Source organism: Clupea harengus, chromosome 4, assembly GCF_900700415.2.
Source record: "Clupea harengus chromosome 4, Ch_v2.0.2, whole genome shotgun sequence".
Classification (NCBI taxonomy): domain Eukaryota; kingdom Metazoa; phylum Chordata; class Actinopteri; order Clupeiformes; family Clupeidae; genus Clupea; species Clupea harengus.
This window is the reverse complement of record NC_045155.1, coordinates 19,977,150-19,995,865: the sequence shown is the minus strand read 5'-3', so window position 1 is coordinate 19,995,865 and position 18,716 is coordinate 19,977,150. Positions and strand designations below refer to the sequence as shown.

The 18,716-nt window shown below is 45.3% G+C and overlaps 1 protein-coding gene across 4 annotated transcripts in view; it reads left to right on the top strand.

Annotated features, from left to right (window-relative positions):
- Window positions 1-18,716, top strand: part of dvl1a (dishevelled segment polarity protein 1a) — a 31,765-nt gene that overhangs the window by 10,863 nt on the left and 2,186 nt on the right. The window contains exons 4-15 of one of the 4 annotated variants that reach the window (XR_006152384.1): window positions 3,679-3,797; window positions 9,457-9,595; window positions 10,347-10,440; window positions 10,604-10,673; window positions 10,794-10,933; window positions 11,990-12,066; window positions 12,227-12,294; window positions 12,387-12,464; window positions 13,150-13,284; window positions 16,358-16,525; window positions 16,676-16,894; window positions 17,091-18,184. Coding sequence is in view for 3 of the 4 variants with exons in the window: in XM_031566633.2 (XP_031422493.1) it covers window positions 3,679-3,797; window positions 9,457-9,595; window positions 10,347-10,440; window positions 10,604-10,673; window positions 10,794-10,933; window positions 11,990-12,066; window positions 12,227-12,294; window positions 12,387-12,464; window positions 13,150-13,284; window positions 16,358-16,525; window positions 16,676-16,894; window positions 17,091-17,104 (1,321 nt within the window). In the remaining variant the exon portion in view is untranslated. Of the gene's footprint in view, window positions 1-3,678; window positions 3,798-9,456; window positions 9,596-10,346; window positions 10,441-10,603; window positions 10,674-10,793; window positions 10,934-11,989; window positions 12,067-12,226; window positions 12,295-12,386; window positions 12,465-13,149; window positions 13,285-16,357; window positions 16,526-16,675; window positions 16,895-17,090; window positions 18,710-18,716 lie in introns of those variants that run through there. The other 3 variants (XM_031566633.2, XM_031566635.2, XM_012820795.3) reach the window with 3 other exon arrangements.

The window sequence follows — 18,716 nt, the reverse complement described above, 5'->3', positions numbered from 1 at the left end:
TTGTGTGTGTGTGTGTGTGTGTGTGTGTGTGTGTGTGTGTGTGTGTGTGTGTGTGTGTGTGTGTGTGTGTGTGTGTGTGTGTGTGTGAGTGTACGCTCCCAGGCCGGGGCCAGAAATAGCACATGATAACGTAAACATCTGCCGGGAGACACTAGCGGATGAAAGCATCTCCATTGTGTGTGGGTCAGCCTCTAGATGCGTCCTCGCTTCATTAGCCATCAATATAAAGACAGGGGAAGACTGTGGCTGACTGTGTTACGACACTGGTCTGAATTTCAGCTAGCTAGCGCTAGTTTCCTACCCTTTTTCTCACGGTCTCACTTCCTTTTAAAATTTCAAACTCAGTAGGCAACGCAGGGATATTAAAGATTCTCGGCGCTAGTTAGGAGAGTTCTGCGGCGGTTAAATTTAGCAAAGCTCATCGGGGTCACTGCTGTGGCATCAGCGTGACTGCGGGGTCTATATTGAGTGCATGCAATCTGTCAAAGTCCCCCAGTATCTCTTCATCTAGTGTTTAACACAGGCGCTCATCTTTGCCCTCGTGTGGAGCTTCTCCTCGGGGCAGCCTGTCACACTATACACAATGAACTCTCCATCCGCCTCCCACAGCGTCTGCTGCCACCTTGTGGTCATAGATTGTAAATGTCAAATGCAGACCCGCCATCCTTTTGTCTATCTTTCTCTGTCTTTCGCTCATGAGCTCTCTCATCCTTCCAACAGGCTATCAGCCAATTTTCTCAGAGATTAATATGGCAGATTCCCGGCAGTGTGGTCTTCCCACAGCAAATCGTTCTCCATTTCCATGACAAGGAGAAGAGAAAAGAAACACCACTGGCATCTGTTTATGACCAAACGCTACGGCAGCCTTGATCCCTTTGTGTGTCTTGCCTGTATTCCTCTCCGTATGAGAGTGAATACATTTAGGGAGGGAGAGAGAGGGAGATGAGGAATAGGTGTTTGTTGGCCCCTATGTGGCTAATCCGGATTAGCAGACATTAAAAGCGGCCATCTCTCTTTCCCAGAGACAGGGTGGGCCCAGCTGTGTTAATCTGCCTCCCACTACGAATGCATGGAGCCTGGCCATCGCTTACAAACACACATACACACACACGCGCGCGCACACACACACACACACACACACACTCACGTATGCACACATACTGGGGAGAGAGTGAGAGTGAAAGAGATGCATAAATAAATAAATAGGTACATCCACGACACACATGCATTTACACAAATGCAGACATTTGTGCAACATCTACTGCGGAACTCATACATGCATGTGGAGGCTACACACATTCAGGAACATGCAGGTCTTTTAACACGCGCATCAAAGGAACGGAAAAGAAACGATCTCATCTAAAGTCCCGACACGTCACTAAAACCTGTGCTGCTGGCAAACCTGCACTCGACGCGTGTAATATGTATGCCTATTGATCTCTCATGCACAGCAGACACAGGGAGAGGAGGCAGCCACCCATTAGAGAGACGGGCAGCTCATTAGTTTGTGAAATGACAGGCTTCATCCACTAGGGAGGCTCACTGAGCTTTACTCTCTGGGGACAGGCTGATGGAGATGGAGATGGAGATGGAGGTGGTGTTGGTGGTGGTGGTGGTTGGGGGGCGGACAAGCTCAGCATTAGGGATGACAAGCTGTCTGGTGAAAATGCACATGTAAATGTTGTTGTCAGGCTTCATTGACATCAACATTGTCAGACTCATTAGAGTTGGATTTGTCTGCATAGAGACGTATTCGGTCTCTGGTCTCTTTCTCCTCCTCCTTTCAGTTCATTGTCTTCCTCTCCTCCCGTGTCTGGGAGACTGTACACCAGCCTTTACCTTACTGCCACCTACTGAGGTGGAGGATGTATCCGGTTAAGAGCAAATGGAAAAATGGACAATCGAGTGCCATGCCTTTGAGCCACTGACATGTAGATTTTGAGAAAAGAATGGCAAACGGCACCGAAAGATGGCTCTTAAGTTTATCATGGATTCATTTTAAAAGCATACTTACAGAAATGGGGGACAGGTGAGACATTCAGTGTCACAGAAGAAGAAAAAAGAGAAAATCAGTCCAACCTCAGGGTCTAAGACAAATAAGGAGCTTTCAGGGGAACTGAGTTTAGGCAATTTGTTTAAGGCCTGAGTGTTGCTCTTGCTGGGGAGGAAGAGCTTTTACATTTACATTTACATTTAGTCATTTAGCAGACGCTTTTGTCCAAAGCGACGTACAGGGGAGCTTTTGAAATCACCAGTTGCCCAGTCAGATGTGGCCCAGAAGGGTTGACACCAGTTTCAGCTCCGTCTATCAGGAAGGCAGGTGTGAGACACAGGAGATATTCAGGTCCACCTATCGGGAACAGGAACGCAGGTGTGAGACACAGGGGACATTCAGCTCCACCTATCGGGAACAGGTGTGAGACACAGGGGACACAATGTGAAAGAGATAGTATTGACCTTCTGTCAAAAAAAGAACTACATTGCTGTTAGCCCCACCATGGTGTCATTCTTCTAGCCCAGTGAAAGGGTAGTGTTGGTCCATGGTGTAACTCTTCTAGCCCAGTGAAAGGGTAGTGTTGGTCCATGGTGTAACTCTTCTAGCCCAGTGAAAGGGTAGTGTTGGTCCATGGTGTAACTCTTCTAGCCCAGTGAAAGGGTAGTGTTGGTCCATGTGGTTCTGGATTCTAGGCCCCTTGTTTGTTTATAACGGCTGTTTTTTGTTTGTTTTTATTTTCATCTGGTCTGGAAAATGCATTGATACATAGTATGCCTAAATAACGAATACAAAACACTATCCACTTTTATGATATTGCATAGCTCCTCTCAAGTCTTTAAGATTACATACTTCTTATAGAATTCAAATGTTGACCACCAGACATCTTGCTCTTACCTTACTTCTGAACTTTGAACCTACCACAGACATGATCACATCTATATGCTATAGTCACACAGAACATTCATCTCTCAGAGTTTTGCCCAGGGCCTAATGCACATAGTTTATATAGCACATTGTGAAACGAAGAGATTGATGTGATTAATATGACACCTATATTGGGGCCTGTCCTGAACTCTTTGTATGCAGGGCTGAGAGCTGTGTATGTGTGTTATGTCTTGTGTTGGGAAGTGGAGCCAGGTTCTCACCAGCTTCAAGTTTCTTTCATGCTCAAGGCTGACACATTCCACTGATAGAATAACCAACCCTGGAGCCATTTACCCATACACTCTACACACACACACACACACCACACACATGCACACTAACACACCACACGCACACTACACACACACACACCACACACATGCACACTAACACACCTGTGAAGCCCACTGTCTCATTATCAGCATCCTCCTCAGCAGCACCCCAGGCACACACACACACACACACACACACACACACACACACATTAAGGATGGTACATAAATCATGATAATTTAATTTTGCACCTTTATAAAAATGTAATGTTCTTAAAGAGATAATAATGGTGAGAGTAACGTGCCCCTCGGCCATCATGACTGAGTGTGAGAAATAAGTGCCATATTTACTGAGGTGTTCTTCAACTTTCTCAGCTCTTGCCATCCACACAACAGGGAGGTATATTGTGACTTGGTCCTAATTGAGATAATGGCTTGTGAACTGAACCCTTGGTGTTTGTGTGTTTGTGTGTGTGTGTGTTACAGTGCCAATGCTGTGAGCAGTCGGGATGCCCTGGACGCAGACACTGGCACGGAGTCGCTCCTCAGCCAACGCCGGGAGAGGGAACGCGACCGTGCTCGCCGAAGAGCCCACAATGCAGAGAGTGAGTAGTGTGTGTTCCTGTAACTGGGATGGTACGCTGAGTAGAGTGTGTGTTCCTGTACCTGGGATGGTACGCTGAGTAGAGTATGTGTTCCTGTAACTGGATGGTACGTTGAGAGTGAGTAGTGTGTTAGTTCCCCGAGCTGGACTGATACACCAAGGGTGATTGGAGCGTTTGCTCCTGTGTTAGCAATATGCTAACAACTCTGAGGCCGTGGAGCACATATACTCAACAACACAAATACTCTATCTGTGCAATACTGCTAGTAGCGTTGGATAAAAGTGTCTGCTAAATGACTCAAATGTTACATGTAGAGCCAGGAAACCCCCCTCCAGCTTGAGCGGACACCTGCAGCACAAGCCAGATTAGGTGTCTTTTGTGCAGAGCCGTCTGCATACCGTCACCTCGATAAAAGCGTCACAGGAACAAAGAGCTGTCACATTCCTAGTGGGGTGTCAGCTGTGGCTTCCCTAATTGCGTGGCGGGCAGGTGCGGCAGTTTTGCGTCTCTTTTTTCAACACGTGAGGTTACGTGGGAACAGAGGCGAATGTCTAATTGCTGAGGAGATGGGTTTCAGAGATGCAGGGCAAAATGCTGTTTCGCTACGTGACCCCAATGGCTCTGAGGCTTTTCTGTCATGACCCAGCTCCTCATGTTTATTGCCTGTTGGTGCTTTGCCTCAGCATCTTTGGGTCATTTCCAGTCAACCTGTTCACCCCTGTTCTACCAAAGATATAAAGCAGCTTGCATTGGCTATTGACCACTGAGGAACAAGGCAGAGTGAAGCTAAAATGACAGGAAATGGAAAAAAAATGGTGGTGGTCTTTGCTGGTGGTCATTGAATATAGATCTCACTCTAATTTCATGCTTATCTGCACACAGTCAGAGCTTGAGTTAATCAGGTGGTATAATGTTTTTGGCCAAATGCATACAGCTAGAATGTCCTCATAGATTTGTTAAGGAGGTCTTCATTATAGACTGTCAGCACAGGTCTTCATCATAGACTGTGCTGCAGTTTGCTAGCGAGATTGCAGCTCGTGTGTGAACTTGCAGGGATGTGTGTGTGTGTCGCGGTCACAGAGTTTTTTGTGAAAGCATCCCAGCATTAAAGAGTGTTACAGTTTATGCACAGGGGAGTCACTGTTGGTTTTTCTCAGACGAATGATTTGTGGAATATTTGTTTTCTTGGCTGCGCGTTTGAATAGACGGGAGAGGAACGGTCTGGGGACAGCCCCCCTGGAAAGATGAAAGCTTCCTCCCATCTTGAAAGAGAGAGAGAGAGAGAGAGAGTGAGCGAGTGGTAGAGGGAGAGAAAATGCTCATCAGTGGAGGATGTGCATGATTCCTTTGCCGGTCTTTGCTTGTGAGAAAGAGATATAAGGCATGTTGGTTTTTCCTTAGAAGCTTTCAGAGGGAAGGCAGATCTCCGTACCTCTGTTGTTTGACACACTCTTTCATGACACACACATATTTCACAGCACCCATTCAATCTCTCCTCTATCCCAGGCTCCTGTGTGTTTTGTCTATGTCACGGAGAGCTCCGCGTCCTGAAAGGCATCCTAATTAGGGACTCCCGCGGTCCGTGCCCGAGCCAGCGTTTGACATTCTAATAACTCTCTCACCTTCCAGCTCTGAGTCCCCTGCTGTTCTCACCTCATTAGCCAGGCATTCATCAGTTAATGGCTCTTAATTAGGAGTTGAAAATGAAGTGCTGTTCTGGAGGAAAATGGAGGGGAGAGGTGTGCTCTTAGGTGTCACTAGACATAAAAGGGGTGTGCGCGCGTGTACGTGTGTGCGTTCGTGTGTCTGTACATGTGTGTGCGCGTGTCTGTGTGTGCCGGTTTGTGTGTCAGTGCTGGTGCTGATGTATATATGTGTGTCTGTGTTTTGCTGTGCACCCAGACTCAAACACTTGATTCGTCCTACAAATACAGGAGAGGACAGTGTTTCCACATGTTTTCCACATCATCATTCTCAAGCATTTGTGTGTATGCCATAACTGTTGTGCTCATTACCAAACTCAGAGCTCTGCTTAACACATAACAGTGGATCAAGTATTTAAATAGAAGAAAGTATTTCAAGTTATTTCATTTTTATAAGCAGTTATGCTGGTGCAAGTACATATTATCATTTAAGCCCTCTGTTGTTACATTAATGAAATAATGGGGTAAGTACCACCGGGAACTTAGGAAAGTCCAGATTATTTTCTCATCTTCACATTTGTGTTTTTACCAAATAAAGGCATCAGATAAAACAACTATTTGTCATTTGGTGGCTTGGTGACCTGGTACTTTTTTATACAGCGTGCTTGTATGAATCACATATCCTAGCAGGACTGTAGGATGTGTAGGGAAAATGTGTGTGTGTGCTGTGTGTGTGTGCTGTGTGTGTGTGTGTGTGTGTGTCTGTGTGTGTGTCTGTGTGTCTGTGTGTGTGTGTCTGTGTGTGTGTGTGTGTGTGTGTGTGTGTTTAGGGCACATCCCAGAGCGTGTGCTCCAGAAACGCCAGTGTGCAGAATGAGTTATTATCCCCTGCCCATATGGACCGGCTGTGAGTACACTGCGTGTTCATTAACTCTCACGGAAGTGCAGCCATCTCCAGTGAGTTCTGTGGTTGTGTCCGATTCACACTTCCTCGTTAGAACGTACCTGTGTGTGGTACAACAAGAGGCACGTTGGACATCTCTCATGGTAAAACCCTGCAGTGTGTGGAGGATACAGAGGTTGGAGAGGTGGTGGATTAGGGGGTGGAGGTGTTTTGTGAACAGAATTGTGCACACTTGTGAGTGTATAATATGTAAGGCACACTTATTGTGCACACTTGTGAGTGTACAATATGTAAGGCACACTTATTGTGCACACTTGTGAGTGTACAATATGTAAGGTATCCCCCTAGCGCTGAGGTTATTTCTGCCAGAGTGGATGAATAATGTAGTTTTTGGTGGGTTAAGGAGGGGACAGGTGTCATGCCTAAGGGCGCAACCATCTGTGCACCATAGAGGGAGAGGATCCCTTTCACTTCCCTGAGGCATCCACTCATGCTGCGCAGGGTCAATTGGCCTGATTTATCATATCACTGTTGTCCTCTTTGCTTTGCCTCTCAGCAATGGGGTTCTGCTTCTTCTACCTGTTTGGCCTTCAGTTGTTTTTTGTTTGGTTGAAATTTTAGTGGGGCCGCCTGTCATGAACATTAAGGGCCAAGAGTCTGTGGTTAAAAGACGGTGTTGTCTGCAAATCCCTGCATTCAGGCATGCTATGGATGTCAGAGTTACAGACCATTTTGGCTATTATTTTAGTGCAGTGAGTGATTTTTTGTTTTATTTAAACATAGACCGATGTGATTTTCCACTAAAAGAGTTGTTGTAATAATGCACGAGCTAGCAGGCTTTGTGTCATAAATCACCTGGTGGCGGGCGCTACATTGGATAGCTTAGCCTATGACAGCGCTGCAGTGTTCCTGTGTGTTTAGGCGAAAAAGATTCCGCTGCTGTTGACAGCGCCTTATGGCAAAGAGCTCGCACAGCGGGAGTTAAACTTTTTGTGCACACTCGCTGTCCTGAAAATCACTTCGTTGTGACTGTCGGCTCAGAAGAGCATTGTAACTTTTTAAAGGTAAGACCAATGCTTTGGGATTTTAATTATGTGAGAAAGAAGTGAATATCACATAGCCTACATTACTTTGTATACACACAGGCATCGTATGGCTAGTTGCACACATTTCCCGCTCCATTACACCTTTTTGAGCTAGACTACTTATCCAGTGATAAATTATGAGCATATGAATTAGGGACGTTTCGGATGCTGTACGGCTTTGACAGAGATGTGGGGGCACGTTTTGATTTTCTCATCTATTAATAATGGGCAGATGATTGCCGTAATACCGTTTTTGATTTATATGCTCCAGGGGGTGAATTCCATGCATTTAACGCAACTTTATGGTGTTGTGGTAAACAAGCTTATTATTATTAAATGTACTGTTCTTTGAGCCGTTAAGCATTCACCGAGTTCACAAAATTATCACTTTAGAATGACATTTTCCCCCTCTATACGCTTTTTTTGCTTCGGGGATATTTTTGTATAATTAATTTAAAACTTGAAACGAATCCTACCCATTTTCATGTTAACAGGATGAAAGCCTCATTGACAGTCTAGTCTCGCAGTGTTTGTTTTATTAAGCGTGAAAAAAATCCTCGCCTCCTCAGTAGTTTCTCTGCATCAGTTCTGGCGTTACTGTACGCTGAATGTGCTGCCATTTGGTTACTGCGGAGTGCCTTTTCCAGCCAGCGCAGAAATAAATAATTCCAGACTTTTCCAACTCACAAAGGTCCACTATACCTCAGTGGTTGACTATGGATTCTTTGCTATCTGTATCTCCTTTCTCTCAACACCTCTATTGTAGATAAGACGTGGAGCCAGACACCTGCCCAGTGCCCACCACCCCGCAGATTTCAGCCGAACCTTGAGTGCACTCCAGCGCAGGGAGGGGGCAGCATACGCACGCTTTCTGAGCATGAAAGAACGCCAGAGACGCGTTTATGCAGCAAAGACCTTCACAATTTGCCACAGCATGTCTGGGTACTTGTGTGTGTTTGTGTGTGTGAGAGAGAGTTAGTGACTGCTAAAACATACCACACACGCTAAGGATTACATTTTCTCTCTTTTTTTGACTGTGCCTGGAGTCTTTATAGCTGAGTGATAAGATTGTCTGTCCAGCCCACACACAACGCTGGGAGAAATCTGGCATGTTTGTACTGGATTGCTCAGGGAAGAGATATGAATGAAAGAGCGATTTGGATGGCAGTCTGTTGTTGATAGTGAATTGAGCAAATTGTTGATAGTGAGCACACACATTTACACACACACACACACACACACACACACACACACACACACACACACCGTTTTGGAACTCTGCCCATAGTTGGTAGAGATGGGCACTCCCACTGTATTGGATTGTCTTGGTCGTTCTTGGAGATGCGCATCTGGGCATCGTCTTCATCACCTGACCCGACCTCTCCACCCAGTCCGATGCCATCCTGAAGCTCGGGCTCAGCCAAAGCCCTGGCAGTGTACGTATGCTGTGTGTGTGTGTGTGTGTGGGTGTGTGGTGTAAGAGTCTGACATCAGAGTTCATCTCTGTTCTCTTGGATTTCACCAGAATTGTACCCAGCAGTAAGTGTACTCTCAGTCACTGTAACATAGTATACCATTTTGCAATACCACTTAGAAACATTTCCCTGGCCTGCTTAATGTTTATGTTATTCTGGTTTCTGAGTCCTGCTCCTGGAGACCTCTCCCACTTAATGTTCTTCGTGTCTTCATGATGTTCCACCTTGTCTTGTCTAGGCGAAATTGCCTGTTTATGATAATCAAGGGCATTTTCATTGTTTGAGTCACACACATTTAGCACCGGCAAGCAGGGAGATACTGCAAAGGCTAATGTTTGTATGAAAATAAGGTACTTTAGAAGCCAGCAATAAGAATCCAATGTGTATTTGTAGACTTCATCGTCTTTTCCTTTGTGCAGTTAGCTTTTCACCTTCACCTTCATGTCTTGCCTGTCCGAACTGGAGTTCATTCTGTGTGATGCCAGTATCCATCCTCCTATCTGTCTGACCTTCTGTCTGGCCTTCTGTCTGGCTTTTATCCTCTCCTGCCAGTCTCCCGGGTCAACGGCCACACCAAGACAGAGCGCGCCGCTCGCGACTCGGCCATGGGCTTTGACAGCGCCTCCATGATGAGCAGCGAGCTGGAGTCCAGCTCCTTCGTGGACAGCGAGGAGGATGAGGACACCAGCAGGTAGGTGCCACGCTGTAATCCCCCAACATCGCCCTCTAGAGGTGAGCCCAAGAACTCTCTCTAGAGGTGAGCCCAACATCTTCCTCTAGAGGTGAGCCCAACATCTTCCTCTAGAGGTGAGCCCAACATCTCTCTCTAGAGGTGAGCCCTACATCGCCCTAGACCAGATTGGTTTGTTGTTGCCAAAGCTTGGGGAAGTAACTCTAGTGCTTCGGTACTGATGTGGCGAACGTGGTCACAAAGGGACAAAAGAACAAACTGTAGCCCTGTGTCTCAGTGTCATCAGGGAATATTACACACTGTGTTCTGACTAAAGTTAAGACATAAACAGTCTAACGTGGTAAACAATGTTTTAGGAAACTGTGTTGTGCTTGTGTGTGTTTGCTTTTTGAAATCGACCGCTGAGTTTCCAAAAACTGATGTTTTGTAGAAGTCCTTGCACAACACAGTTTCCTAAAACGTTGTTTACCACGTTAGACTGTTTATGTCTTAACTTTAGTCAGAACACAGTGTGTAATATTCCCTGACTCAGGTGACACTGAGACACAGGGCTATAGTTTGGTCTTTTGTCCCTTTGTGACCACGTTCGCCACATCAGTGGAAGTGAAAGGGCTACACAAAACCAACTCTAAAAAGGCAGGAACAATGGCTGGCCTGTGTTTGACTGGGTTGGTGCGCCTGTAAAAAGATGTCTGTGAGTTGTAATGTTCTCTTTCTCTCTCTCTGGGTCTCCTCCCTGTCCCTCATCTAGACTCAGTAGCTCCACGGGACAGAGTTCCTCCTCTCAGCTCATGAGACGACACAAACGCCGGAGACGGAGGCAGAAAGTGGCCAAGATGGATCGGGTGGGTTTATTACGAGAGCGTCTGTTAAAGACATCACGTATGAGAATAATCCATAGGTTTTAATGTTTAAATACAATTTGCTTCCATACGTCTGTTAGTGTCTCATCATAACATAATAACATTATTAGTGGTGATGATGGTGCCCTGGCTTCTGTTTTTGTAGTCGTCTTCGTTTAGTAGCATCACCGACTCCACAATGAGCCTCAATATCATCACCGTCACTCTCAACATGGGTAAGGAGCCTCTGTTCCATCTCTAAGATCTGTTCTTACTGTGCTCTTCTTTTTTGACCCTTCTTTCTTGCCGTATCTCTTTACCTGTTTTGAATAGTCTTATTCTTAATTCCTGTGCAGAGAAGTACAACTTCCTGGGCATCAGCATAGTGGGCCAGAGCAATGACAGAGGTGACGGCGGGATCTACATCGGCTCCATAATGAAGGGTGGCGCTGTCGCCGCCGACGGCAGGATCGAGCCGGGAGACATGCTCTTACAGGTGCGCCGCTACACCTGCGCAATCTGATACTCCCCGACTGACGCGCATGTGATTTAATTCCAGGAAGTGGCCCCTGATGAATGTGATTTGTGACGCTATCTCAGTGATTTAACCATGATTGCATTGTGCAGGTATCCAGACAGGATATTCCCATGTCAGATGTCATTTGGCTAAATCATCATACATGAAATATGTGCTGCTGGTAAAAGGAAATGATGATCTAGTTACCCAAAATGAATATTCCAGGACTTGGATGGGGAAATACATGAGAATCCCAGCTTGGCAGTTAAAGCTAGTCACCTGAAAAGCTGTATCTAGGGCTTACGTTAGGCAAATGCGTGTACTTCCTCCCGTTTTTTTTTATCCTCTCCTTCCTGTCACAGGCCTTTTTGATGTGTGCTCTCTCTCTGAGTAGACACCGTCACCGCAGGCACCGCAGGCCACACTCTCTCACTCGTAAGCTTCCATCCCTGAGGGGGGGGGGTGCATGAGCTGTCAGACGTAGGCAGGCTGTCATGGGTCCAGCGGTCAGCGACTCATGCAGCACATTGTGAGGCATGGCTAGGAATCATTACCTCAGTGCTAATATTTACCAACTTCTTTTAAGATTTATTTGGACAGGACAGTGAAGTGTTATGACAGGAAGCGAGGCGGAGAAGAGGTGGGGAGAGGACCGGGAAACGACATCATGCCAGACTTGAACCTGTGTCCCCGCGGGCAATTAAGCCCGTAAATGGAGGGCTATTCGGCTTGCGCCACAGTGTGCTAATATTGAGAGAGTGATAATGAAGGATACAGGCCTGCACATCGTGATGAAATGGGTTTTACATCCAAAACTTTCAAAGATTCCATCATGATGTAGTCTGAGAGGCATTTTGCACCCAGATACATTTTGTATAATTAAATGTATCATTTTTCTCCACAAGTGCACAACACATTCATGCATTTAGCATCTCTTAAGGGACTATATGAATTAAGAAAACCAACATGAATAAACTAAACAAAACTCAACACATTGGATGTCTATGTGAATGACATGAGCTATCTCTGCCTCAGGTTAATGATGTGAACTTTGAGAACATGAGCAACGACGACGCTGTAAGGATTCTGAGAGAAATCGTCTCCAAACCTGGGTAAGTATGCTTCCTTAAGTATCCGTCACATTTTGGAGACGGGTTCATCGTGGTATTGTGGTAGACTAGTACACTAGACCTTGTAAGCATATTATCAACTTTCAAGAGTACCAACACACTTCCTCAGCAGAAAATGAACTATTCTGTGTTCTGTGTGCAGTCCCATCAGTCTAACAGTGGCCAAGTGCTGGGACCCCTCTCCCCGCAGTTACTTCACTATCCCCAGAGGTAGGACCCTACTCTCTGTACACTACTAACTGTCAGTATCACAGAGAGTGTATTCAGTATGTACTAAAAAAGGATCTCTTTGATGTCTTCAGCTGAACCAGTGAGGCCCATTGACCCCGCAGCGTGGATCTCCCACACCACAGCACTGACTGGGCCCTATCCACACTACGGTGAGGCCTCCCACGGGCTCCACGCTTTACAGCATGGCCTGAATGTGCGTTGAGGGAGTAAACAGGAACTAAATATAAAAAAAAAGATCTACATCATAAGTGCCCTGAAGACTTGCACAACTACACACACAGCAGTCAGTCTTCAGCAAGATATCAGTTTCATTCAGTCATGAACAGGAAAAGTGTATTCATCAGGTAAGCCTTTGATGGAATGGAATGAAATATCCAATGGTAGTGCTCTGCAAGGGAAGGATCCAAATGGAACAACTCACTTTGAAGTAGTTAATGACATGAGCTACTGATGCTTCAGATAAGGTATCAAATAATAAAGTGTCAAAAAAATCTTCGGTTTCTGATTTGACATTGACTGTCACACCTATAATCAGCTACCGTGAGAAATTCCAGGTGCTTTCAGCTCACATAATGATTAACAGAGAATCACAATAATAATAATGACTCACATTTCCATTTAACATAGGAAAACCTCCTAGAAAACCTCCTATATTAAATGGAAATGTGATTCACGTCCTAGAAATGTTTTCCTGACCTTGTCCAAATGTCCCTCCCACCATATATTTGGTGTGTACTGTACATATCAAACAGCACTGGAACAGTCCTATTTGGGAAACGACCAATAACCATGTCACTAGTTCTCACACCTGCTCTCTTTCTCATTGTCTCTTAGAGCTCGACGACTTGCCCCTCTCGGTCAATAAGACGGACATGGCGACCATCGTGAAGGTGATGCAACTCCCAGACTCTGGTATGGAGATCCGGGACCGGATGTGGCTAAAGATCACCATCACAAACGCTGTCATAGGTAAGAGGAAACACTAATCTTCTCTAGCAATCAGTGGCAAGTCTGCAAGACATTGTGCAAGCCAGTGTTAAATGCTGGAAATAATTTAGCATCGTAGGAATCAGCTGGTAGTAATTTTGCAAGCTGGAATTCTGTAGAATTTCTTGCGCAGTAGACGCAGCCAGGGGCGGACTGGGGGAAAGAAGTGGCCCGGGAGTTACTGTCAGACCGGCCCACTCAGTACACGGTGCGCGGCCCACTCAGTACACGGCGCACGGCCCACTCAGTACACGGCGCGGGGCCCACTCACTGCATCGCACGTATCGACCAGTCAGTGGCCTATTGGAAAAATAACCATACACTTAACATTATTTTGGATGATTACAAAGAAATTACATCATATATGGGTTTTTTTTTAATAACATTTGGATCCACCAATTTGCCTGGATGGACACATGGAATAAAATGATACTGGCTATTGTAACACTCCAAGGTAGGTATAGTTTGCTAGATGAATATGCTTAACTCTGGGCTAGTATCAGATGGTTACACGTATAACTACAGAACCTTAAGGAATGAATGTCCACACAATAAAGAAACTGGAATCAGAGGGTAGAATTAGTATGAACTATATTGTAGAAATGAACAGAATAGAACATACGATGTGGTGTGAACATCAGTGGTATCAGTAGTGTTGCATGCTGGGTGTGTGATTGTGTCTGTGTGTAGGGGTGTTGAAGGTGCATAACAAAACAATAAGTTAAGTAACAGAACCTAAACTAACTCTGTCGGCCCGGGTGCATTATAGTCACATGATAAAAAAAACAATATCAGTATACTCATGTGTTATTATTACCTCACTAACTAATCTAGATAACATATTAACATTGTTTATAATGTTAGTGTTGTGTGTAACACGGTGATTTTAGCATAACAAGCTAGCTGGTTAACTTATTTTACATAAGTTATTAGAAATTATAAGACTGCCCTCTTTACAACTACCACCATGGATAGCTTGCTCATCGATTATAAGCAAGTGACTACGGCTAAAAGCAAGTGACTACGGCTAACATGCATACACTATAGATAATCTCGATAATGACAACAGCGCCAGCTTGCTTATTTTGTCAGATCATAACGGTCTCAATTTTGGACATTTATCTACCTAACGTTAGCTAGGCTAGCTTGTAGGGAACGTTACCTCATCTGTGAAAAGCAAGCTAATATTGGCCAAGTCAACGCCACAACTTACCTTCGTATCAGAGATTTTTAAATATTTTGATGCACCTTCTTCCAGAAACCTTTACGTTTTGGTGCCGATGACATGCTCTCATTCTCAAAAACAACTTTGTCTGCTAGCGAGTGACGCAAGTGCTGAGTAGGCAAGGCAAGGCAACTTTATTTATTTATTTATTTATTTATGCAACTCAATGTGCCTTACATATACAATAACAGGAAAGGCCACAAAGAATTAAAATAAATACAATAAAATGTAGGCTAGAGTGACTGACATTTAATAACACCTAAAACCACGTTAGACTGACTGAAGAGATGAGTAAAGAAGATGGAAACCATGAGCCTAATTCTCGAACGCAGTTCAGAAGAATTTAAGAAGGAATTTCTTCTGAACTCCACTAATGATGTTTTAGGGCATTCCTGAAAGTTTTCTCATCTGGGATTCGTTTTGAATTTAAACCAGAATTTCAGAACGCGAAATAACAGTCGTAAATGGCCCAGAGTTTTCTTAAATGCAATTCCTGAAAAAAAACACCAGATTCCCCACAGGGCCGCTCCGTGTTAGAAGGGCTAATCAAGCTTAACTGCACACGTCACTACTGAAGTCCGTAAGAACACATTTCAGAAGACACTTCACATTTTCGAAAAATAGACACCATGAGTGTGAATACAGATCGCGAGGAGGAGTATAAGACTCAGTCATTGATTTTAAACTTCTAAAGGTAGTAGAAGAAATTATACGTGTTCTGTGTAGTATGGAAAATAATTGGTAGAGCTGGGGATGAAAGAGGGAGGGCCGGTTGGTGATGGAAGTGGGCCGGTATTTTGGACCATCCCAACCCCGTCGGCCCACCAGGGATTCCCCCGGTATTCCCGATGGCCAGTCCGCCCCCGGACGCAGCATACATACAGACGTGGACAAAATTGTTGGTACCCTTCTGTTAAAGAAACAAAAACCCACAATGGTCACTGAAATAACTTGAAACTGACAAGCTCCAGTTTTGTCTCATCTGTCCAAAGGACATTCTCCCAAAAGCCCTGTGGCTTGTCAATATGCATTTTGGAAAATTCCAGTCTAGCTTTTATATGATTTGCTTTCAACAGTGGTGTCCTCCTCGGTCGACTTTGGCTCAAACAGCGACTGATGGTGCGATCTGACACTGATGTACCTTGACCTTGGAGTTCACCTCTAATGGGGATGGTCTTATAGCCTTTACCTTTAACATGCTTGTCTATAATTTTCTTTCTAATCTCCTGAGACACCTCTGTCCTTTCTGTGGTCCATGTTTGGTACACACCATGATACCAAACACCACAGTGACTACTTTTCAACCTTTAAATAGGCAGACTTACTGATTACAAGTTTGAAGACACCTGTAATGCTAATCAGAGGACACACCTTAGTTTAACATGTCCCTATGGTCAAATTATTTTCAATATTTTCTAGGGGTACCATAATTTTTGTCCAGGCCAGTTTAATTCAAAAGATTTTCATTAGTTCATTTTCAGTACATTTTTATTTATTTTTTTACTTTTGTCAGTTTTAAGTTATTTCAGTGACCATTGTGGCTTTTTCTTCCTTTAACGGAAGGGTACCAACAATTTTGTCCACGTCTGTATATAAAAACCCATGAAGGTTTTGGACTTAAATGCACTGATCAGTAAATTAAATGTCTAAGTAGTGACAGTCCAATTCACTATTATTCACAAAACAAAATTCATATGAATATAACTGAAGCGCCCGTATCCTAGTAGTCCCTTTATTCCCATTTCTATGTGAACACAGATGCCTGCTTCCTCTCTCCCTCTCTCCCTCTCTCTCTCTATCTGTCTCTCTCTCTCTCTCTCTCTCTCTCAGGTGCTGATGTGGTGGACTGGCTCTACACACGGGTGGACGGCTTCAAGGACCGGCGGGACGCGCGGAAGTACGCCAGCAGCCTCCTGAAGCACGGCTACCTGAGGCACACGGTCAACAAGATCACCTTCTCTGAGCAGTGTTACTACACCTTCGGAGACCTGTGCCAAAGTACACCACCCTCCTCCTCCCCTACAACCTGCTCCACCCAGCACTGTCTCTGAGATAGCCTCTTCGTCTTTCTGGTAACCACATTCTCTCTCTCTCTCTCTCTCTCTCTCTCTCTCTCTCTCTCTCTCTCTCTCTCTGATCTTCGTACAGACCTGGCCTCTCTTAACCTGAACGAAGGCTCCAGTGCTGGGGGTTCAGAGCAGGACACCCTGGCCCCTCTTCCCCCTCCCGCCACCAACCCGTGGCCCCTAGGTGGGCAGCCGTACCCTTACCCGCCTTACCCCACAGCCCCACCCACCTTCCCGCCTGGCTACTCTGACCCATGCCACAGCTTTCACAGTGGCAGCGCAGGCAGCCAGCAAAGCGAAGGTAAGTTGGCATAACACAGGGATCTCTCATGCTCTCTCTCACTCTTTCTCTTTCGCTCTCTCTCTCATTCTCTCTCTCTCTCATTCTCTCTCACACTCTTTCTCTCTCTCACACACACTTTCTCTCACACACACACTGTCTTTCTCTTTCTCTCTCATTCTTTCTCTCACACTCTCTTTCTCTCTCTCTCTCTCAGGTTTTGACCACTGACACCCTGAGGTGTTGATTGAGCCAACACAGGAGATAACTCTTATACATCTCTATTTGGAAAGGTGTCTGTCTGTACATGCGCCCCAGCCCTTTTAGTGCTCTTGGAGATTAAATCCAACACTTTGTCAAGATGAAAGTTAAGTTATGTGTCAAGCTAAACTTATATTTCCTGTGTGGCTGTTTCTTGGAAGAGTGTGGCACTTTTTTTTACTTTGAAACGAGGAGAGTTGATGTCATCTCAGATCATATCATATTTGCTGCAAAGATAGGATTGATTTCATTTTTACTTTCCAGTATAAGGAGGACTATTATCAGTTTTTAAGAATATGTCTGCTAGCAGTTCACCACGAGCCCTCAGGCTTCTGAGGCATGCAGGTGGCTGGGGGTTTTGCAGCATTTAGTGGGAGATTCAGAGCAAGGCCTCTGGCCTGCACGTGAAGGTGCACATGTGGGTGAAGAAGGTGCACCCCGTGCTGGTCCAGACTCTTCCTCTTACCTTGTATTGTTTTGTTTTGTTTTGCATCCATTTCCTTTCAGAACCTCCCCTTTGTCGCTGTATTCGGTTGGACATTTCATGTGGTATGCCCTGTCTTGGTGGTTCATTCCGCAGTTCCCATTTTGAGTTGCTGCCACTTTTTGCATTTTGCAAGCAAACTATTTTTTGTTCCTGTGGTTGTTGTTATTTTAAGGCCATTTGTCTTCCCAACATGCATCTGAGAGCACGTGTGAGCGTGTAGCGGTCGTGTCTGTGAATGTGCATCAATTAGACCATCGTGTGACTGAGCTGGAGCGATCACTGGTCTCTCGGTGTTGGTTTGTGTGCGAGTGTGGATGGCTTGATCGCCTGCGTAGTATTAACTTTGAGTGGGCTGCAGACTGAGCTCTGATCACGGTTGGTTGCCCCTCTTCTCCTTGAGCGGGGTGAATGGCTGGTGGGGTTAGGGTGTGGTTGTGTGTGATGGGTGGGGTGGGGGGGGGGACCTGCGCAGTGTGGTGTAACTCTTGTTGTTCCTTCTGTTGTTTCTGCTGGGCCTCTGTAGACTGAAGGAAGAGGTAATCTCAGGACTCGGGGGGGATCCGGTAAGCCAGACAGTCATACTGATCTCCACTTCCCCATTTTTTTTTCTTTCTCTCATCTCTCATCCTTCTCTCTCTCTCTCTCTCTCTTTCTCCCTCGCTCTGTATCCTGTACAAAAGTGGTTTGTTTTGACGTGACCCCCCTCTTCTTGATTCTTCCTGATTACATGATCCTCCATTTATTCTCTGGGCATGTCTGGTGTTGTGGCTCATCCGATCTTGTGTACATTGAGAGGCCCTCTCAAATCAGGAAGTAGTTCACTCACATATGGGAAGTGCTGCCTGGGGCCTCCCAAGTGTTGCAATGGCCTCCATGTGCTCAAAAGACAGACAGTCTGCAGAATGAATAAAGCATGCCAAATTATATCATCAGTATCAGTTTCCCAATGTCATCTAGGTTACAAAAGAGAGATTAACCTGGAGTTGTGAAAGGATGGAAGGTTTCCTCTTTTTTTGCTCTTTTGGTGTTTCTTTTTTTCTCCGAACCTCAAAACAAGTTGATTTAGAGGCGCTTGAAAGCGGTGTTTTGGTGAAG